The sequence below is a fragment of the Anas platyrhynchos genome, chromosome 1, assembly GCF_047663525.1.
Source record: "Anas platyrhynchos isolate ZD024472 breed Pekin duck chromosome 1, IASCAAS_PekinDuck_T2T, whole genome shotgun sequence".
Lineage (NCBI taxonomy): Eukaryota > Metazoa > Chordata > Aves > Anseriformes > Anatidae > Anas > Anas platyrhynchos.
The window spans coordinates 1,093,814-1,116,066 of record NC_092587.1 but is presented as its reverse complement, the minus strand read 5'-3'; the positions used below and the strand labels follow the sequence as shown (position 1 = coordinate 1,116,066).

General features: G+C 63.4%; 2 protein-coding genes across 2 annotated transcripts in view; one reads left to right on the top strand and one right to left on the bottom strand.

Annotated features, from left to right (window-relative positions):
* The window catches only part of SND1 (staphylococcal nuclease and tudor domain containing 1), a 100,908-nt gene that overhangs the window by 5,157 nt on the left and 73,498 nt on the right, over nucleotides 1–22,253 (bottom strand). Inside the window, exon 16 of the mRNA XM_072037317.1 lies at nucleotides 16,017–16,126. Coding sequence (XP_071893418.1) covers nucleotides 16,017–16,126 — 110 coding nt within the window. The remainder of the gene's footprint in view (nucleotides 1–16,016; nucleotides 16,127–22,253) is intronic.
* Nucleotides 652–3,220, top strand: LRRC4 (leucine rich repeat containing 4). Its single transcript, XM_072036985.1, is given in 3 exon segments — nucleotides 652–935; nucleotides 938–976; nucleotides 979–3,220. Coding segments are annotated over 3 exon segments (1,962 nt in total). The 5' UTR covers nucleotides 652–739; the 3' UTR covers nucleotides 2,706–3,220.

Genomic DNA, 22,253 nt, shown 5'->3' with positions numbered 1-22,253 from the left:
CCGGGGGGGCTCCTTACCGGGGGGGGGGGGGGGTGTGGGGGGGCCGCCATGCGGCGGCGGCGGGCGGCGGGCGGCGGAGCGCGGCGCGGGCGGCGGGGCTGGCGGCGGTGGCGGTGGTGGTGGGGGGCTGCCGGGCCCCCGCCTAAGCCGGGCCCCCGCCTCCCCGCGCCCCGCGCCGCAGCCGCCAGGAGCCATTTTGTGGGTTCCCCCCCCCCCCTTTTCCTTTTTCCTTTTTTTTTATTTTTTTAATTTTTTTTCCCGGGGCCGGCCCCCCCCCCAACCTCCCCGCCTCCAGCTACCCCCCCCCACCCCCCCTCCCCGTTTGCTCGGCACCGAGCGGCCCGGAGCAGCCCCTGCCCCCAGGTAGGTACGGCTGGGGAGCGGGGCTCGGCTGAGGGGGGGGCTGCTCCTTCCTCCCCCCCCCCCACCACCACCCCGGCACCTTTTTTCTTTTTTTTTTTTTTTTTTTCTTTTCTTTTTTCTCCCCCCCACCCCCTTTCCCCTCTTCCCCCTGCATCCTTCCTACTCCATCCTCCCTCGATTCGAGCCCCCCACCCTTCCTTATCTCTCTGCGCCCCCCCACCCCAAAAACCCCCCGGCCCCTCCGGCGAGCCTTCAAGCGCCGCATCCGAGAGAGCCGGGAGTGGAGGGAAAAGTGGGGGGGGGGGGGGGCCCCGAGCCAAATTCTCCTTTCGGCGCCGCCATCCCGGACGATGGTGAATGATGAACGTGCCACACCATGAAGCTCTTGCGGCAGGTACCTGGGCACCACCAGCACACCTGGAGCGCGTCCCTGTTCGCCTGCCTGACCGTCCACGCCTGGACCCTCTGCGCCACCGCCGCCGCCGCCGCTGCTTCGCCCACCGCCCCCAGCTGCCCCTCCGCCTGCTCCTGCAGTAACCAGCTGGGGAAGGTGGTCTGCACCCGCCGCGGCTTGCACAGGTGCCCCCGGGCATCCCCTCCAACACCCGGTACCTCACCTGATGGAGAACAACATCCAGCTGATCCAAGCGGACACTTTCCGCCACCTGCACCACCTGGAGGTCCTGCAGCTGGGCAGGAACGCCATCCGGCAGATCGAGGTGGGCGCCTTCAACGGGCTGGCCAGCCTCAACACCTTGGAGCTCTTCGACAACTGGCTGACCGTCATCCCCAGCGGGGCCTTCGAGTACCTCTCCAAGCTGCGGGAGCTGTGGCTGAGGAACAACCCCATCGAGAGCATCCCCTCGTACGCCTTCAACCGGGTGCCCTCGCTCATGCGCCTGGACCTGGGCGAGCTGAAGAAGCTGGAGTACATCTCCGAGGGGGCTTTCGAGGGCCTCTACAACCTCAAGTACCTCAACCTGGGGATGTGCAACATCAAGGACATGCCCAACCTCACGCCCCTGGTGGGGCTGGAGGAGCTGGAGATGTCGGGGAACAACTTCCCCCAGATCAAGCCGGGCTCCTTCCACGGGCTCAAGTCGCTGAAAAAGCTCTGGATTATGAACTCGCAGATCAGCCTGATCGAGCGCAACGCCTTCGACGACCTGACGGCGCTGGTGGAGCTCAACCTGGCCCACAACAACCTCTCCTCCCTGCCCCACGACCTCTTCGCCCCGCTGCGCTACCTGGTGGAGCTGCACCTCCACCACAACCCCTGGGACTGCGACTGCGACATCCTCTGGCTGTCCTGGTGGCTGCGCGAGTACATCCCCACCAACTCCACCTGCTGCGGGCGCTGCCACGCGCCCTTGCACATGCGGGGCAGGTTTTTGGTGGAGGTGGACCAAACCTCCTTCCAGTGCTCGGCGCCCTTCATCATGGACGCCCCCATGGACCTCAACATCTCCGAGGGGCGGGTGGCCGAGCTCAAGTGCCGGACTCCTTCCATGTCCTCGGTTCGGTGGTTGCTGCCGAACGGGACGGTGCTGAGCCACGCGTCCAGCCACCCGCGCATCTCCGTGCTCAACGACGGGACCCTCAACTTCTCCCACGTGCTGCTGAGCGACACCGGGCTCTACACCTGCATGGTGACCAACGTGGCCGGCAACTCCAACGCCTCGGCGTACCTCAACGTCAGCACGGCCGAGCTCAACACCTCCAACTACAGCTTCTTCACCACCGTCACGGTGGAGACCACCGAGCTCTCCCCCGAGGACGTCTCCCCTAAATTCACCAAGCCCGTGCCCACCACCTCCACGGGCTACCAGCCGGCTTACACCACCACCACCACCGTCCTGGTGCAAACCACGCGGAACCCCCCCAAGCAGGTGGCCGTGCCCACCGCCGACGCCGGCGACAAGACGCAGACCAGCCTGGACGAGGTGATGAAGACCACCAAGATCATCATCGGCTGCTTCGTGGCCGTCACCCTCCTGGCCGCGGCCATGCTCATCGTCTTCTACAAGCTCCGCAAGCGGCACCAGCAGCGCAGCACCGTGACGGCCGCGCGCACCGTGGAGATCATCCAGGTGGACGAGGACATCCCGGCGGCGACGGCGGCGGCACCGGTCCCCCCCGCCGGCGTTTCAGGTGAGGGGGCGGTCGTGCTGCCCACCGTGCATGACCACATGAACTACAACACCTACAAAGCCGCGCACGGGGCCCACTGGACAGAGAACAGCTTGGGGAACTCGCTGCACCCCCCCGTCACCACCACCCTCTCCGAGCCCTATATCATTCAGACCCACAGCAAGGAGAAAGTGCAGGAAACTCAGATATGACTTCTATTTTTTTTTTTTTCTTTTTTTTTTCTTTTTTTTTTTTTCCCAGAAATTACCGATGCAATAGAATGCACAAAAAAAAAACAGAAAAAAAAATGAAAAAAAAAAAAAAGAGACGGTAACTTTTGTACAGAGCGGGGGAGAGACTTTTTTTTTTCTTGTACATGCTTATATATTAAATCTATGGGCTGAGCGGAGGAGCAGATTATATTGAAATTAAAAAAAAAAAACAAAAAAAACACAAAAAAAACAAAGAAAATGAAAAGGAAAAGACGCAGAGAAACTATTTTCTAACTCGTAAGCTCTATTTAAGAGAGGCCAGAGGACGTCCGTGCCTGCCCAGGCGCGAGGAGGAGGAGGAGGAGGAAGGAGGAGGAGGAGGAGGGCGGGCGACGCCGCGGGCAGGATGCGGCCGGACCCCGCGGCCACCGCGGCCACCGGGGCCGTGCCAAAACCTTCCACATGCAATAAGAAAAAAAAACAAAAAAAAACAAAAAAATAGGATTTTTGCTCTTTTTTTTTCCTTTTTTTTTTTCCTTTTTTTTTTTTTTTACCTTTTTTTTTTTGGGGGGGGTGGGTGTAGATCGTGGCGGGGAGGGGATATCTGCAATGTATTCATGCAAAAAAAAAAACAAAAAAAAAATTGGGGGGGGGGGAAAAGCGGGGGGTGGCATCGAGGGGGGGGGCTCAGAGCAGGTGCGCCCCCCCCCCCCTTAGCGCCCCCTCCCACTGCAGCACCCTGCAGCGCGGCGGCCTCGGCGCAGGGCTACGCTCCCCCGGGAGCCCCCGACCCGTGATTGTAGCCCCCCGCCCGGGGTGCGTCTCCTTTTTATTTTTTTTTTTTGGGGGGGGGGGGTTGATTTTTCCCCACCCCCTTCCCCGGGCTGAGCCCCAGGCGTGTTTTCTGGGCTGGGGGAGAGGGGGGGGGGGGGGAGGATGGGACCCCCCCCCTCCCTCCCCAGCCCCACCCCGAGGGATGCTCGCGGAAAGGGGGACAAGGGGGGGGCACCAAGGGCTCGTGGGACCCTGCCCCATACCGGGGGGGGGGGCAGAGGGGGGGGCACAAAGCCCCGGCGCTCTGCGCAGCTGGGGGGGATGGGGGGGGGCAGCGCATGGGGGCCTAATATTGGGGCTGCCCCCCCCCTTTGGGGAGGTGCAGGGTGGGAGGGGCGGTGCCCCCCCCCATTCCCCATTCCGACCCCCCCCCCCCCTTCTTTCCCCCCCCCCGGCGTGGCTTAATTTAGCTTTAAGGACTGAGCGGTGGGATTTCGGCGAAAATCCCGAAATCGTGTGTAGTTTGGGGGGGGGGGGGGTGGTGATGCGGTGGTGGTGGTCGGGGGGGGTTTTTTTGGGGGGGGGGCGGGGGGGGGGGGGCGAACCCGAAGTTATCTATATCGCTATATCGCTATATCGACTCCCAGCGACCGAGGGTGCTCTGAGCGAGCAGACAGCAGCAGGAAAAAAAACACAAAAAAACCACAAAAAAAAGAAAAAAAAAAACAAGTGTATTTTTGTATTTTAATAAATATTGTTAAAAATTTGCAACGCGCTGTCCCTCGCGGGTTAACTGTCCCCCCCCTCACCCCCCCGCGCCGAGCGGAGCCTTGAAAGGGTTTTTCTGTGCTGCTTTTTGTCTTTGCCCGGCAGCAAAAAGCCTCAAAAAAAATTGGGATGCTGAGTTGGGGGGGGGGGGCGCGGGGGGGGTCAGGAGGAAAATGGAAGGAGAGCGGCGGCGAGGGGGGAGCGCGGAAATGGGGGGGGGGGGGCGCACGGCGGGGGGGGGCACCGCTTGCACACGCGTGTGCAAGGGGTCGGGGACCCCCCCCCTCACCCAAATCCTGCCAGGATTGTGTGTGTGGTGCCCCCCCCCCCAAAAAAATATGCCAAAATATGCTGGATTCGCCATTTAGCGCCGGGGGAGGATGGGGATGAATCACCGGCCGTGCCGCGGTGTTTGGGAGCTGGGATGGGGGCGCGGGACCCCCGGAGCCCCCCCCAGCAGTGCCATGCGCTGCCTGAGCCCCCCCATGACCCTACCCGAGCCCCCCATGACCTGCCCGAGCCCCCCATGGACCTGCCCGAGCCCCCCGTGCCGTGCCCGAGCCCCCGTGCCGTGCCCACCCCGGGAGCCACCGCTGCTGTTGCCAGATTGCGCGGTGGAGATTTTGGGGCTTTTTGGGGTGTTTTTGGGTGTTTTTTTTGTTTTTTTTTTTGGGGGGGGGGGGATTTTGGTGCCGCTGCGCTCTGGGAGCCTTCCTCTCCAAAGCCCGGAGTCTCTTCACCACCGGCTCTCTCGGCTCCCAAGTTCTGCGAGCTTACTGGGACCAGTTCAGGACTGGTCCCAGTAGCACCGCGGTACTGGTCTCCTTCCTCCCGCCCCGCTCCCCTCCTCATCCTCCCCGCCAGAGCCTCTCGCGGCGGCAGACACGGGCTGCCGTGACGTACGGAGTTTATTTAAGCACTTAAGCTTTAATTTTAGCCCTAAATTAGAATAGCAAAGTAAATAATCTGCTGCTGCTGCGAGAGAGGTGCCCGGAGGGAGCGTGCGCAACGGGGGGAGCGCAGGGCTGGGACCCGGGGGGGGGGGCTGCGAGCTCTGGATGGGTGGGCTTGAGGTGTCCTGGGGGCGAGGGGCTGCGGTGGTGGGGTGGGATGGGGTGGGGGGGGTCGTGGTGGGGTGGGATGGGGTGGGATGGGGTGGGATGGGTGGGGTGTGAGGGGATGGAGGGGGTGGGATGGGATTGGGATTGGGATTGGGATTGGGATTGGGATGGGATGGGATGGGATGGAGGGGGTGTGAGGGGATGGAGAGGTTGGGATGGGATGGAGAGGTTGGGATGGGGTGGAATGGGATGGGACTGGGATTGGGATGGGATGGAGGGCTCGGATGGGATGGGATGGGATGGGATGGGATGGGATGGGATGGGATGGGATGGGATGGGATGGGATGGGATGGGGATGGGGTGGGATTGGGATTGGGATTGGGGCAGGCTGGAGGAGCTCTGATGGGATGGAGAGGTTGTAGTGTGATAGGATAGAGGGGATGCATTGGGATGGGATGGAGAGGTTGGGATGGGGTGGAATGGGATGGAATTGGGATTGGGATGGGATGGAGGGCTCGGATGGGATGGGATGGGATGGGATGGGATGGGATGGGATGGGATGGGATGGGATGGGATGGGATGGGATGGGATGGGATGGGATGGGATGGAGGGGCTCTGATGGGATGGAGAGGTTGGATGGAGAGGTTGTGTGATAGGATAGAGGGGATGGGATGGAGAGGTTGTGATGGGATGGGATGGGATGGGATGGGATGGGATGGAATTGGGATTGGGATGGGATGGGATGGGATCCGATGGATCCAATGGGATCCGATGGGATGCAATGGGATGGGAGGGAGCATTTGCAGTGTGATCGGAGCAAGGGACCTGCAGCGTGATGAGTGTGGCGAGGTGGAGGGGGCCGTGCTGTGACCAGATCATTGTGGTGTGACCGGCGGGGGGGGCTGCACGGCCTCCAGCGGGGGCTGATTGAGCTTGGGGGGGGTCAAATTGCCATGCGATCGGGTGGGCTGCAGCGTGATGGGGCAGTGCCAAGAGGGGATGCAGCGCGATGGGTGCAAGGGGTTGCAATGTGCTCGGGTGGTCCCGGGGTGCTCGGGTGGTCCCGGGGTGCGCTCGGGTGGTCCTGGGGTGCACTCGGGTGGTCCCAAAGTGCTCGGGTGGTCCCGGGGTGCTCGGGCGTTTGCAGTGCGCCCGGGGAGGTGCGGGGCAGTTTGGGCACCCGGGTGCCCCCGTGCTGCAGCCGCTCCTTCCCCAGGGCTCAGAAACTTTGCTGCCTGACCCCCCCCCGACTGGGGACAGCATCAGAGGGACGGGGACAGGGACAGGGACAGACAGACACCGGGCCCTGAAGATGAGAGGGGGGGGGAATATTCGCAGCCAGCCCTGTGCCAGCGCCTTCGTCACCGGCTTCCCAGAGACATGCAAGAAGCGGAGCGCCAGGAATATAAAAGCCTTTCATTGGCGGCGGTGCCGGGCGCGGGCTGCCCCCCCCCTGCACACGCCATCCACCCACTGCCCCCCCCCGCCCCTCCCCAGCCTTTTGGGGACGGGAGATGGGAGATGCCGGTGAGATTTTGCCGAGAGCCGGCTCGGACGGCACCACGGGCACGGCCAGCACCGGGGCTTGGGGCCACCGCCGGCCCCATGGAGCCCCACAGCCACCCCATAGAGCCCCCCCCCGGGGGGGTCTGTTAGGAAAACGCCCCAGAGCCGAGCCCTGGGGGATGTGTGCGGCGGCTGCAGCATCCCGTGATTAAAAACCTCGCGGCTTGTTAAGGATAATTTCTATGGCAACGCTCCCCACCGGGGCCCGGCCGCTATTGTCTCCGCACGTGCACGTGCCAGCGGGTGCTGGCACAGGGGGCTCCAGGGTGGCCCCGTCCCCAAAGGGTCCCCCCGAAGGTCCCCGCGCCCTCCCCGGGGTTGTCGGGGTCGGGGATGCTCGGTGGCGGGGACGGAGCCCGGGCACCTCCTGCCGGGGCCTTTCCCTCGCCGCCCGCGCAGCGCCGCGGTCAGGGCTCCGTAATTAGCTCGGAAAAGGCAAATATTTACTAAATCCGAATCTGCACTTTCAGGAAAAAAGCAAATGTCACAGCAACCGCCCAGAAAACCCCGCCGGCAGCTCCAGGGCGGACGCTCCTCCAGGGCACCGCGTGCACTGGGACACGCTGGGCGGCACTGGGAGGCGCTGGGACGCACTGGGTCGCTCCCTCCCACCCTGCCGCAGCGTGGCAGCTCCCTCGTGGGCAGCGTCCCCGTGCCCGAGCCGAGGTTTCCAAGCTGGCACCGAGGTGCCCGTGGCGGTGTCACCGTCCTGGGGGACATCCCCACGGGGGCGCAGGAAACCGGGGGCTGTGCCGGCTGTGTGGGCTCGGCGGCGCAGCCCGACGCGGGGCTGGCGGTAATTATTCTTATTGCTGCGGATATTTTTGGCTCCGGTGCTGCAGATGTTTTCGCAGCTCCGCGGCTTTTGCAGCGTGCAGCAGCGCAGCCCGGGCAGGCGCCGGCGGTTCAGCCCCGGGGGGTGAGGGGGGGGCTGTGATGCCTCTCGTTGGGGGCCGCCAGGAGCCGCACGGGCGCACGGGGATGGGCAGGATTTGAGGCTGGATTCATCCGAGCAGAACAAAAAGCGCCTTGTGCTGCCCGCCCGAGGAGCGCTGCGGACGGGGCCGCTTGCCATTACGCACGGACGGGGAGCCGGGAAGCGCCCGGGTGCCAAAAAAACTCATGGGAGGGCAACAACCCATCGCCTCCCCTAAATTTAAGAGGGTCCCCAAGGGGGTGCCCACACCGTGCGGGATGCCGAGGTCCCGGTGTGGGTGGCTGCAGCACGTGGGGATCCCGGTGCCGGCGGGGTCGCGTCCCCCCCACGGCGTGTCCGTGGGGTGAAACCCGAGCGTGAAGCCGCGGGCGTGCACCCCCCCGGGAGCGTGGCGAGCTGCTGGGGGCCGCTGTCAGCCCGAACGTGATCCCAGCCAAAATTAGGCGGCACGCGGCTCGTCACCGGCCGCTCGCTTCACCTGGCTGTGAGTCAGCAGCCGGCTGCAGACAGGATTTTAAAAATATCCCCGCAGCCTCCCGGCAGGCAGCGGGCACGGGCAAGGGGAGCAGGGGCTGCCCCCGGCCCTGCTGCTTTTTTGGGGGGCTCCTGCGCCCGCCCCGTGCCGCCGGCTGCCTTTTGGTGACGGGGGCTGTGCCGAGGTCTCGCTCTTGCCGCGGGTGAAATGTCGGGAGGGATGGAAATCAAAGTGGCACGGAGCTTCCCTCAGAGCAAAGGGGCCGAGTTCAGGCTGGGGGGAGCGCGGCGCTGGCGGCGAGGCCGGTGGGGCTCTGGGACCCTGCCCCCAAATGCTGGGGGCTCGCCCTGGGTGTGCAGCCGGTGCAGGACCCCCCTCGCTGCCCCGGTCCCCGAGCACGCTGCAAAGCCTGGGGGGCTCAGCACCAGCTCAGCCCCACACTCCACTCACGCTCCCCCCAAATCCGTCACGCACCCCAACACCTCGATGGTGCCAACTGCTGCGGCTCCCCGTGCGCCCCACGGTGCCGGGATGCAGCCAGGGCCAGGAACAGGCACCAAAATTATCTTTTTTTTAATTTTACTCCTCTCGCACCACACCGAGCCCCCTCTCCGTGCTGCTGGGGGACACCACGGCCGTGTCCCACCGGCAGCGCCCCGTTGGCTGCGCCCCTCGCCCTGCGCCTCAGGCAGAGCCCGAGGTCCCTCCAAGCCTCGGGTTGGGTGGCACAAATTTGTCATCCTGGGTGTGAGGAGATTGGGTTGTGGAGAGCTTTGGGAGCCCGGGGCGCACAGCCCCAGGAGGGGACAGCCCCGGGGGGGGGGCTCAGCACCCTCCTGTCCCTCCCCAGCCGCTCAGCGCCGCCGTGCAGGGCTCGGCACCGGGCGATGTTGCCGATTTTTGGTGTTTTTTTTCCCCCCCCCGAGCCTGAGCTGCAGACTGCGGCAAACTCTTTTTTTTTTTGAAGGGGGAGAGGATTTTATGTGCCCCCCCCCCAAGTAATTACAACTGCAGCACGGGCTGCTGCTGGGCCCATTTGCATAAACAGTTTAGCAACTGTGCTGCCTCTAAATGGTGCCGCCACCCCGGCTGCTTTGCATAATGCGCCCGCTTCCCCGACCTCATCCTGCCCTAATTGGCCTAATTGGCCTAACGAGCCAGGACCTCCCGAACCGGGTCAGCCCTGGGGTCACGCTGACCCCTGCCCGCGCCGTGCGTCCCCGACCCCGGGGGGGTGGATAAACGCTGCCCCCCCCTTGCAAGAGGGACACACGCTGGGGGGGCTTCGTGCGCCTGCAGCTCCCCTGGCTCTGCCACCAGCCTTGCCACGTCCCCGGCACCGTCCCTGCCTCCGCGTGGCCACCGTGCCACCGCCACGTGCCGGCACCGTGGGGTGGGCAGCGCCGGTGCCCCCCGCGTCGTGCCGGAGAAGCCCAGCGGGACCCCGGGGACGGACGGTGCCGTAGAAGCCGCAAACTTTGGGCACCTTGGGAGAAGCCGGCAGCCTCTCCGACGTAATTAAAGCCGGCACCTTGTCAAATCGGGGCTGCTCGCTCGCACGACATGAGCACGAGGGGGATTCACCGGGCTGTGCCCCTCTCCGTGTGCCCCCCAGCCCCACGGGGATGTGAGCCCACGCTGCTGGCAGCCCCGCCAGGGGCACGCAGCGCCCGCGTGGCACCGGCGCGCTCGGCCCCGCAGCTTTTCCCTGCTCGCCAAAGAGGCTTTTGGCAGCCAGCTGAGCGCTCAGCAGAATCGCTCCTTCCCATTACGGCAGGAGGAAGGCATTCGAGGGGAGAGAATTACACCTCGGCGAGAGGAAATTTTTGCCTACAGATTAAACGCCTCGCTCCCTTTGGCTGGAGACTGAGCCTGAGCCGAGCGCGGCCGCAGCCTGGGTGGGCGCACGGGGGGCTGCTCGGCTGCTGCCCCCGGCTGGGGCTTGGCACAGGGGGGGGGGCTCCGGCAGCTCTGCCCCCTCCCAGCTCCGCGGGGAGCTGCGGCCTCGCGCTGCTGCGGCAAACTGCTGACACATCAGCCGAAACCTCTAATTAAAACCATAATGATAAAGGAAAAATGTGGGCTACCAGGCAATCAATAACGGAACAAAACGCGCTCCTGCAAGGGCTCGTTTCCTCGGGCTCAGGTCCCCGAGGGGCTTTGCGGAGCCGTGATCTGGATGCGAGCTGCGAGCCCTCGCAGCGGGATCGTCTCCAAACCAACCCTCCCTGCCCAGCCCTGCGTGGGGGGGGGACACGAAGGGGACGCCCAGAGCGCCGGGGGACACACGGTCTGGCGCTGCCCACCCATTTTCTCTCCACCACGTTAATCAACCGCAGGAGAAGCCACACGGCTGCGATCACCCTGCCTGGGGTGCTCGTGGCACCCAAGCGCGCCAACGCCGGGGCTGCTGGTGTGCTCCAGGAGCCTGCGGCGCTGCCAGCGGTCACTTCCCTGCCGGGCCCTGCTCCAACTCGCCAGAATTAGGGGAAAAAGCTGCTAAAAATGTGCTGGCACCGGAGCCCCAGCAGTACGGGCTTCCTGCCTGGTGGCACGGCACGGCGCGGTGCGGCACAGCGTGGCACGGCGTAATTTGGCGCGGCACAGCGTGGCACAGCATGGCACGTGCCTGCCCAGCTCCCCACCCTCTGCTCTCCCAGCCAGCGTGACACCTGCGTGTCCCCAGGGGGGGACACGACACCTGCATGGCCCCAGGGGGGACACACGACACCTGCGTGGCCACCAGGCGCGGGGAACATGGTGCGGACACGCGCACGCAGAGCAGGGGACATTGGCCTCCAGCCCAGCACAGCGAGGAGCAAAGCCTTCCTGCCCCCCGACCTCGTCCCTTTCCAGATACAGCGTCACCATCCTGTCCCCATCCGTGTCCTCATCCTCATCCTGTCCCCATTCTGTCCTCATCCATGTCCCCATCCTGTTCCCATCCATGTCCCCATCCCCATCGCCATTCTGTCCCCATCCACGTTCCCATCCCCGTCACCATCCTGTCCCCATCCAAATCCTTGTCCCCATCCTATCCCATCCCCATCCCCATCCTATCCCCATCCCTGTCCCCATCCTATCCCCATCCCCATCCCCATCCTATCCCCATCCCTGTCCCCATCCTATCCCCATCCCCATCCCCATCCTATCCCCATCCCTGTCCCCATCCCGTCCCCATCCCCATCCCTTTGTGTCCCAAGGGCTCTCCTCTTGCTTTAAGCCCCAGCGCCTACAATGCACGAACGAAGGAGAAGGGGAGGCGAGGCAAAAAAAAAAAAAAAAGGGGGAAAAATAAAAAAATAAAAAAATAAAAAAATAAAAAAATAAAAGAGCTGCTTTCTGCTCAGCTCCTGGAGGACTTGAGCATTTAGCAAAAGAGTTTAAAAGCTTGCTGACCTGGCACGCTTGAGGAGCTGAGATTACGAAGAGAAAACCTTTCAAGCGCCCGAGGTGCCGGGGGAGGCGGGGGAGGCCGGCGAGCGTGGCGCTGGAGCTGCTGCCTGGTGGGGGGGGGGGACAAACAGCCCCCAGTGAAGACCACGGAGCCCACCCCACTCCCAAATCACTGCCCCGCCAGCAGGAACTGGGTGCTGGAACACCGAGCACCCTGTGGGGACTGGGAGGTTGGGGACCCCTGGCCGTGGTTTTGGCAGCGGCGGGGTTTGGTGGGGGGGGGGGTCTGGCAGTGTGCCCCCCCCCGGCTTCCCTGGGACACCTCCATCTGCCATAGAGGCAGCGGTGGGTGGGTGGATGGACGGACAGATGGACGGGGTGATGGGACCCCCAAATACATCGCCACGCTGGAGGCAAGCGGCAGGGGCGCAACGGGGATGGCACCGACCCCTGCGCCCCGGGGAGGGGGCTGTCACCCTGCCCCCGTGCCCCACAGACGGGGCTGTCACCCTGTCCCCATGCCCAAAAGAGGGGTGTCACCCTGTCCCCACGTCCCATGGGGAGCTGCCACGATTCAAAAGCCCCTGAGGACAACTGGGACACGGCAAAGCCTGAGCCCAGGCGGGCACCGAAGCCCGAGGACGGGGCAGAGGCACCCAGGGGACACGGGGACACGGGGACGTGCCGGGGGGGGCTGCCATCTCCCAGGCGGGCCGCCCACCTTCCCACCAGCCCCCCTGCATTTTTCGCAGCTCCATACCCCCAGGGAATTGTTTTTATTAAGCCGCCCCGCTCGGGCTCCTGGCTGGCAGGAAGGATTAACGCCACCGCAGCCTCTCCGCTGCCGTGCGCTCGGGTTTCCTGCTGCAAACGCGCCCCTGGGATCGTCCCCAAGAGTTTTGGGGCTGCAGGAAAAGCTGCAGGAACCCCGGGTACGGTGCCACCGGGGGTCTGTGGGGATGTGGTGATGGGCACGAGCCCAGGAGCTGGAGCCGGGTCTGTGGGGCTGGGACGCAGGAACCACGAGGGCACCGGGGAGGGGACTCCCCTGTCCCTTGTCCTGGGGCTGGTGGCAGCTCTGCCTGGCTGCAGGGTGTTGGGAACACGGCCCTGGGCACCCCACGGGGACCCTTGTGCCCTCTGATGCTGCGTGGCTCCGCCGGGGAGGCAGCTGTGGCTTTGTTGGAGGGGAGCCCCATCAAAAAAACTCGGTGCGCATCGAGCCTGGCTAGGACCAAAGGCTGAAGGGGTCGATGCGTGGGGGTGAAACACCGGGAGCCTCCAAAATGTTTGAGAGAAGCCCCGGGGGGGTCCATGGGATGTGGCTGGCGGCATGTAAGGAGCCCAGAAGGGATGGAGCCTCCTGACCCAACGCGTCACCCCCCGACTCAGCCAGCAGCTGCAGCATTTCCAGCGGGTGGGGGACCCCCCGTGCCCAGCCCCAAATCTGTACCTACAGCCACATCTGTACCCTGGGGTGCCAGGAGCGAGGGGCAGAGCAAAGCCATCGGTGCCCAAAGAGCCTGGTTTTACCCTGCCAGTCCTTCAGGGAGATGGCTAAGGGCTGCGGAGGGCATTTTTTTTATCCTCCGCTGAAATTCTGAATCGCGGCGTAATTACCCAAAATGGGTCTCGCGCTCGGGCGGCACCGAAGTTTCAATCAGAGGAGTCGCGCGAGTTGGGGAATTTTCATATCAAGAGGCCTTAATGAGCACACACGAAAGACAGGGGAGGCGGGGACGGGAGGCAGGTTCACGCCGAATCCTACAAACACCCCCGGAGCTCACGGAGAGCTGGCCGGAGACCCCAAACACCCCGCACGGCCCCACCGAGAGCAGCGGGGCCACGGTGACCGGCACCCGGCTCTGGGGGCAGCCGGGTGCTTTCTCCTTCAGAAGATCAAAAGCCAAGTAATTTACGGTTTTTCATCTCAGAATCTAAAGCTGTTCCCCTGCAGGGCGATTTCTGTAATTAGCATTCGCTGAGGCCATGCAAGGTCGGGCCCGGCCACGGCTCCCTCTGAGGATGGCCCCGAGGAGCCAGCTCGTGGCCCGGCCTCGCGTCGGTGCCGTGGAGGTGCTGGATCAGCCCCTGCTTCCCACAGCATCTCCAGGATCTGCCACGCATCCAGCGTGCACCCACTGTGCATCTGCCCTGCATCTGTCCTGCACCCGCTGTGCTTCTGCTGTGCTTCTGCTCTGCATCTGCTGCACACCCACCCTGCAACTGCTTTGCATCCTCTGTGCGTCCACCACACATCCTCTGTGCATCCTCCGTGCATCCTCTGTGTATCTGCCATGAATCCTCTGTGGATCCTCCATGCATTCTCTGTGCAACCATTGTGCAACTGTCGTGCACCCACTGTGCATCCCTCATGCATCCACATGTATCCACTGTGCATCCTCTTTGCATCCTCTGTGCATCCTCTGTACATCCTCTGTGCATCCTCTTTGCATCCTCCGTGCATCCTTTGTGCATCCGCCATGCATCCTCTGTACATCCTCTGTGCATCCTCCAAGCATCCTCCATGCAACCATTGTGCATCCCCTGTGCATCCTCTTTGCATCCGTTGTGCATCCACCATGCATCCTCCATGGAACCATTGTGCATCCTCTGTGCATCCTCCGTGCATCCTTTGTGTATCCACCATGCATCCTCTGTACATCCTCTGTACATCCTCCGTGCATCCTCTGTGCATCCTCTTTGCATCCTCTGTGCATCCTCTGTGCAACCATTGTGCATCCTCTGTGCATCCTCTGTGCATCCTCTTTGCATCCTCTGTGCATCCTCTGTGCATCCTCTGTGCAACCATTGTGCATCCTCTGTGCATCCTCTGTGCATCCTCTTTGCATCCTCTGTGCATCCTCTGTGCATCCTCTGTGCAACCATTGTGCATCCTCTGTGCATCCTCTGTGCAACCATTGTGCATCCTCTGTGCATCCTCTGTGCATCCTCTGTGCAACCATTGTGCATCCTCTGTGCATCCTCTGTGCATCCTCTGTGCAACCATTGTGCATCCTCTGTGCATCCCTCCTGCACCCCCGGTGTATCCTCTGTGCACCCGCCGTGTGTCCACCATCCACCATGCATGTAGCGTGCATCCTCTGTGCTTCTGCTGTGCTTCTGCCGTGCATCTGCTGCACACCCACCCCGCACCCTCTGTGAGCCCCCTGTGCATCCGTTGTGCATCTGCTGTGCATCTGCTGCACATCCTCTGTGCGCCCGCCGTGCATCTGCCGCGCGCTCGCTGTGCGCTCGCCGCGCATCCCTCGCACAGCCCCTGCACAGGGGCAGGGCACCCCCTGCCCGTTCTCTGTGCACCAAAGGGGCCCAATTCGACCCAAATGGGACCAATTTGACTCAAATGGGACCAATTCGATGCCCCCCTGCACACGCTGAGGACACATCGGGTGGCAGGGACGAGGCCAAGCACAGTGCCCGGTGCTTTCTGCTGTCCCCTGGGTGGCTCTGGGGAGGCTGCAGAGCTGGAAGCACTGCTGGCCATGGGATGGAGAGGACAGAAGCGTGGCTGTGCCACCCCAGCAGGAAAACTGAGCACGGCACACCATCCCCTAGCAGCTCCCCATTAGTCTGGAGGGGGGCACGGTGACACCCAGGGCTGGGGTCACCCCCTCTGCACGTGGCACCCGCAGCCTGAGCCCTTCCTCCTCCTCGCCCTGTCCTCTCCTCCCCGCACTGGCCTGGAGCCTCGGAGCGCAGCGGGTGCTCTGTGCCGCTTCGTGCTTCCTCTGCACTTTCCCTTTCTGCAAGCATCATCTCTGTGCTTTCCTTTTTTTTTGCAGGCGTCATTGCCAGGTGCTTTTTGGGGCCACGGCCTTTGCGGTCTTTCTGGGGCACACTCAGCACCCTCAGCTGGCACCCTGCAGGATGCAGCCCCCTCTGTGCCATGCCCAGCACAAATATCTCTTGTTATTGCTTTCCATGCAAATAAAAAAAGGGTAAAAGAAGAGGCAAGCGAGCGCTTTTCCACCCTGGCCCCAGTGGGGAGAAACGTCCGGCACAAGAGGAGATTTAGGGGTCATGGGGAGACGCCACCTCCCAAATTTACGCATTGGCTTCCAACACAAAGCACCATTCCTGTGGCACCAGCGTGCCGTGACCGGCGGTGGCACAGGGCTCCCGTCCACCCCTAGCACACAGCACGGACACCGCAGCCCCTGCATCCCCCTGGCTGTGCCCAGACCCAAACCCAGCAGCGGGGACACTCGGTGACACATGAATGTGGCAATTCCTGTGCCATGGAAAGCCCCCACCCGCTGCATCTGCAGTTGGCACCCTCTGCCATCATCTGCGCCCACGCCGCGCGCTCCTACCTCCCGCTGCAGCACCAGCTCCTTGGTGAAGTGCGTGGCCTCCTCGCTGAAGGGTTCCCCCTCCTGCACCAGCCCCGGCAGGTTCCTGGCTCCACGGGGACACTCGATACCTGCAGGGGGAGAGGGAGATGTTGGGAGGGGGCTCACCATGTACCCGTGCGCCCACCCCCGGTGGCCCGGTGGCTGCGCCAACCCCGCGCGTGGCACGCGGCCGGTGGCTTCGGGCTCTCGGTTGGCAGCAGCGCTGCTCCTTCCCTTTACGGCGGCCGCAGGGCTCGTGCAGCTTCACGGGCTGTAAAACTATATGGGCGAGGAAATGAAAATTGATTCCCCGGCTCCACGCGGCGCAGCCAGAGCAGTGCCAGGCCTCGCTGCTCCCCGCCTGGCACCGGGCTTGGCTGCGGGGCTGCCGGCGGCTCATCGTGGGGTGGGACGGGGGCACCCCACGTACCCAAGGGGGCTGCAAAGACCCCACAACATGAGCTGCTCCTTGCACAAATCCTAAATAATCACTGGGCAAGGCAGGGCTGGGAGCACAACCCAAAGTGCACGCTTGGTGGAGGAAGGCAGCGCGCAAAGACTTCACCATGGCACCGGCGGTGCCACCTCCAGCCTAGGCGCACCGTAACACCCCCTGGCCCCCCAGAACCCCCAAAACCCCCAGCTGGTGGGCACGGGATCCATGCAGAACCCATGACAGCCCCTGGGCTGGGTCAGGGGGGAGCTGGCAGTGCGGGGGGCTCGGTGACGAGCCCACAGGCTGGGGGTAGTGCTGCGCCCCTGTCCCCGTCCCCTGCCTTGCGCCGGAGGGGGACGGCCCCGGCTGCCTCGAGCACCGAGCCTAATTCCAGGCTGCTCCCATTACCTCTAATCGCCGCCTGCACGATAGCGCTGGCTGAGAGCTCCTGATAAGCAGGTATTAATTCTGCCCTATTATTACAGCCGCGCGGGCAGGTCAAGCACCAGCCCTACCCCCCAATCGCGGCAGCCATCGCCGGGAATTGAAATACCGAAAAAAAAAATTAAAAAAAAAAAGGGGAGAGGAGGAGGCCGAGTGCTGCAGGGCTGGCTCTCTGGCTCGGCGCAGAGGCCGGGCTGTGCCCCACGTGCCCCATCCCCAAACCACCCCAAACCACAACCTGGAGCCACCACGGCGCAGCCGCCGCTCCCCGACTCGGTTTCCCCAGGTGCGGAGCGGGGTGAGAGCCCCGGGGTCCCCTCGTGCAGCGCGCTCCCCGAGCCAGGCTGCTCCGCAGCCACGGAGGCGCAGGTTATTAACCGGGGAAGTGCTGCATTATTAATTTTATTTTCCATAATTTGCTATTAATGAAGTGCCAGGAGTTACATTTAGCGGCTGCCCGACCCCGTCGGTCTATAACGGGAAAGCGCAGAGCCCCAGCTCACGGCACGGCCCCGGGAGCCATCGGGGGTGCTCAGCCTGCAGGACCGTGCTGCCGGGGTGCAGGGAGGATGCTGTGGGGTCCGAGAGCCACCCCACAACACCCTGGCACCGGCACCGCAACGGCTGGGGACGGGGCTGTCCCGGCACGGGGGGGGGGGACCGTGGCACCCAGCACTGCTGGCACGCAGGCTTCCAAAATTCTGCTCCCACACCATAACCAAGTGCTGACGGGCCACGGGGGGGGAGCCAGCAGCCACCCAGAGAGAGGAGAGTGTGGCTCCTGAGAGGCTGGGGGGGGCGCGAGCGCAGACGAGGAGAAGCGCCGACTTAAATCAAGGTTTCCTGCTCGCTGATGTAGCCGTCGATTAAAAGCGGTGATTTGAATCACTCGAAATTAAACCTCGGCACCGTGGGCCACGATGGGCGAGGAGGGGGCTGCGGGAGGCTGCAGGGGAGGGCACCGGCGTCCCTGGGGTTTGCTGGGCCAGGGGGGGCATCTGCTCCGAGAAAATATGTGCGTTCCTACCCCATCCTCATCCTCATCCTCATCCTCATCCTCATCCTCATCCTCATCCTCATCCCCATCCCCATCCCCATCCCAATCCCCATCCCATCCCATCCCATCCCATCCCATCCCATCCCCATCCCCATCCCATCCCCACCCCGTTGCCTCCCACCCTCGCCATCCCCACGACTGCAGAGCTGGAGCAGGGTGGCAGCCAAAAAAGCCTTTTTTTCCCCTCTTTTTCCCTCCCCCCCTCTCCTCCGTGCTGTCTCCAAGGGAAGCAAAACATTTCCAGGCAGTCTGGCAGGAGTTTGGCAGTGGTGACACGCAGCAGCCAGCTGCCAGCCCCCCCAAAAAGCCCCCCCAGGATGAGGGGCACCCCCAGCCCTGCCCACTCCCCATCCCGGTCCCCGAAGCAGCCCCTGGAGCATCCGCACCCCCTGCCCCAAAAAAACGGGGTAGGAACAGAGGATTTCTGTAAAGGCAGCAGAACTCGGGGTGGGGAGAGTGGGCGATCCAGCGGCTTCGTCAGCGAGCTGAGCACCGGCAGAGCCCGGCCCCAGGGGGCTCCCCGGGCTTGGGGGGGGGGTGTGGGGGCAGGCACGTGAGCAAGTGTGCACCCCCCCTTGTGCGCCGTGCACCATTTGGGGGCACACGTGAGATCGGTGTGAGGTGCTCGCCAGGGCTCCTGCCTTCGCCAGGAGGATTCTGGCGCCCTTCCTCCTCCTCCTCCTCCTCCTCCTCTGCGCAGGGAGCAGGGGCTGGGGGGGGAGGGAGCCGCGGCTGTGCGTTAGCAGCCTCCAACAGCGGCGAAAGATGCTTTTTGTGCAGAAAGTGATGTGAAGCAGCAGCCGAGGAAGTGTCCAAGTGCTTAAACCCCAAACACCAATTAGGAGCGCGGCGCTGCCGCAGCCCGGCGCGGGCTTCAAGGGGGGGCCCCACTGAGAGCTGCATGCACGAGCCCTGCACCCTGCACCAGGTGCCACGTTGGGTACGCTCAGAGCCCCTGACGCCTCCTGAAACCACACGAGCAAAGCCTGCTTTTGGGGGAAAAAAAGAAAAAAAAAAAGGCACCTAGGAGGGATGCGATGAGCGCGCCCAACCCCAGCACGACGCATCCGCCGCGCGGCACGGGGAGGGGGACACCCGGCAGAGATGTGAGCACGGCCATCAAAGTTGCACGGCTCTTGAGAAAACTAAATAAACCTGAAGATGCGGCTCTGATGCTCTTCCCGGGGAGCCGTAATGTATTAATCTGCGCAGATGAGGGATGCAGTTTAAAACACTGCAGCGTGCGGCTGCCGCTGCTTTCCCCCGGGGTCCCGAAATAACTCGGCTACAAATCACTTCTGCTCAGCGCCGCCGGGCAGCAAACCACGGCTGGGGCATGGCAATGATGGGGGCGGCCAGGGCAGGGGGCTGGGGGCTGCTCCGACCCCATCCCTGTCCCCATATCCATGTGGGGACAGGAGGAGGGCAAGGGCTGGGGACAAGCATCACTGCAAACGCCCCCATGCGCCCCCAAAACCGTGGGGAGACGTGATGGAGCATCAAGTTGGAACGGTGTTGGATAGAGCTTTAGGGGCGCATGGAAACTAACCCAGCACATCCCTCAACAGCTGCCCCATGGGTGCAAAATAAAATTTGGTGATGGCACCAGCACGGGCAGCAGAGGGGCAGGCACCTCCCCAGTGCGCCCCCTCTTCCCTTCGCCGTGCTGTCGCCTTCCCCCCCCCGGCACGGCGAGGCAGCGGCAGCGGCGTGAGGTCTCGGCGCCCCGTGCTCCTGCCTGGAGCACTTCTGCCACTGACGAATGGCTGAGATTGATCTCCGGCAGGATTTACAGGGGCTGTGAGAAATAGAAAAGGCGAGCAGAAGGGAGGACAGGAGCCGCGCGGGAGCATCAGTCACCGGAACGGAGCCGCCCGGTAATTGCGGGCAGCGCAGGAGCGAGACCTGAATGTTGAAGCCCCGCGCCAAGACCTCGGTGCACGAAAAGGACGCGAGGTTTGGGGATGGATCCTGACACGACGCACGTGCCCTGCTCCAGGGGGGGCGCAGAGCTGGGGCCCCCCGGGGACGCTTGGTGACGCCGCCGTCCCCTCCCTTCCCGTGCGCCGTGCCCGAGCCTTGGCGTCCCGGTGCAGGCGGTGCCCACGGCACTGGCACGCGCGGCGGCCTCGAGTCGTGATGGCAACTTGGCTGCTGCCGCGCAGCCCGTGTGGGAGCGCGGCGTTATTTTTAACACCAGTCCCTACCAAAATAGAGGCTGTCGGGAACAGGGAAACAGACGGCAGCGGGGAGGCGGGGGGGCGGCCGGGCGCAGCCCCAATCGCGCCATCCGCAGCCCGGGTGGGGGGCACGGCCGGGGACCCCCGGTGTGGCACGGTGCCGCCAGGAACGGTGGCAGGAGAGAGAAACCCGCGCTGCCCGGGTGCAGGGGCAGGTTGTAGGGTGCTGGGGGGATCCCACTTCTTGGACCCTGGGTTGTGAGGAGCAAAGTGGTGCAGGGGGTGATGATGGCCCCGTTATAAGAGGATCTGAGATAAAAAGGGGCTGGGGGCACTCGTCTGATGGGGATGGGAGAATGGCTGTGCAGCCCCTACATCCCATACAGCCCCTAAACATCCCATACAGCCTGTACAGCCCCTATATCTCAAATAGCCCCTAAACATCCCGTACAGCCTGTACAGCCCAGCCCATACAGCCGATTTATCCCATACAGCTCGTACAGCCCGTATATCCCATAAACCTATCAGGTCATACAGTCCATATATCCCATACAGCCCATACACCTGCAGGATTTGGGGTCTCCGCATTGCCACCCTGCACACCTGCAACATCTGGGGTCACTGCATCCTCACCCCATTCACCTGCAGAATTTGGGGTCACCACATCCCCACCCCACACACCTGCAGCATTTGGGGACACTGCATCCGGACACTACAGGGCCATAGCATTTGGGGTCACCGCATCCTGATACTGTGAGCCCACAGCATTTGGGGTCACCACATCCCCACCCCACACACCTGCAGAATTTGGGGTCACCACATCCCCACCCCACACACCTGCAGCACCTGGGGTCACCACATCCTGACGCTGCGGGGCCACAGCACTTGGGGTCACCATTTCGGGGCTCAGCTCCCAGCTCCACCCCGTGGCTGTGCAGCCCCACATGAGACAAAAAAATGAGGCAAAGCCAAAAATCGGGTAAAAATGCATCAGCTGCCAGGAGGCATCACGGGGCATGGAGCTAGGAAGGGCTCCGGGGTGTCCCCAGTCCCGTGCCACCCATGGTGTGTCTGGAGCGTGCGCAACCTCCGCATGCTGCAGCCGTGCCCTGCAGCTCAGGGAGAAACCTCATTTTTGCCCCTTTTCCCCAAAAAGCACCGACACGCCCCAAATCGGTGCAGTGGGGCCGTGCTCCTCACCCAGCATCCAGATGCCCCCAGGACCCTGCAGCACCCGGACGGGGACCCCACATCCCGCGGTGTCACCGGTGAGCTACGGCCACTCCAACAGGAGATGTCACGCTGAGGGGGGGGCGAAACCCGTGCCGGGGGGGTATCGGCTGCGGCTCAGCCCCCCCGGCACAGATAAACACCGTGACCCCCACCCCACCTCGTAAATACGGCGCCGCGCCGTCGCCTCGGCACGATTTAGGGCTCCGACCCTCTGCGCCCTGCTGCGCGCTGACAGCGCCGTGCCGGGGCGCAGGAGCTTTGGGGTGAGCCCCCCCCGCCCCCTCTGCTGGATCCCTCCCCGCTGGCGCTGCCGCGGGGCCCCCGCACCCCGAAGGCGGCGTCAGGCTCCGGAGTCTCGCTGGGGAAGCGGAGCGCGGGATTAAATTAGTGCCTCTGTATTTGCACATATTTATAGCGCGCCAACGTCTGTATTTTAGCTGGGAAGACGGCGTGAGGCTCCCTGGAGAACATCCCCGAAAGTCACATTGACAGGGGACCTGTCTTCGCTTCACGATGCTCATTTGCATTTGACTTTAAAAAAAAAATTAAAAATGAAGGAATTAAAAATTGAGGAATTGCGAGGATTTGTCCCGTTTTTAGGACAAAACCCACGCCCCCCGGGCAGCGGGGCCAGGGCAGCTCCGGCTGCGGCAGCGCCGCGCTGAGAGGAGAAATCCTGCAGTGGCTCCTGCCAAAACCAAAGGAAATGGGAAAAAAAAGGAGTGTGTGTGCACGGGGAAAGCCCACCCTGGCTCGCTGCCGCCCCATGCCCCTCGTCTCTCATTATTTTACGAGGTAATTACTTCGGCAATTAGCCAACGGGGCAATGCAGCAGCCCCGGGGGCGATGCTGGGACCTGCGCCCTG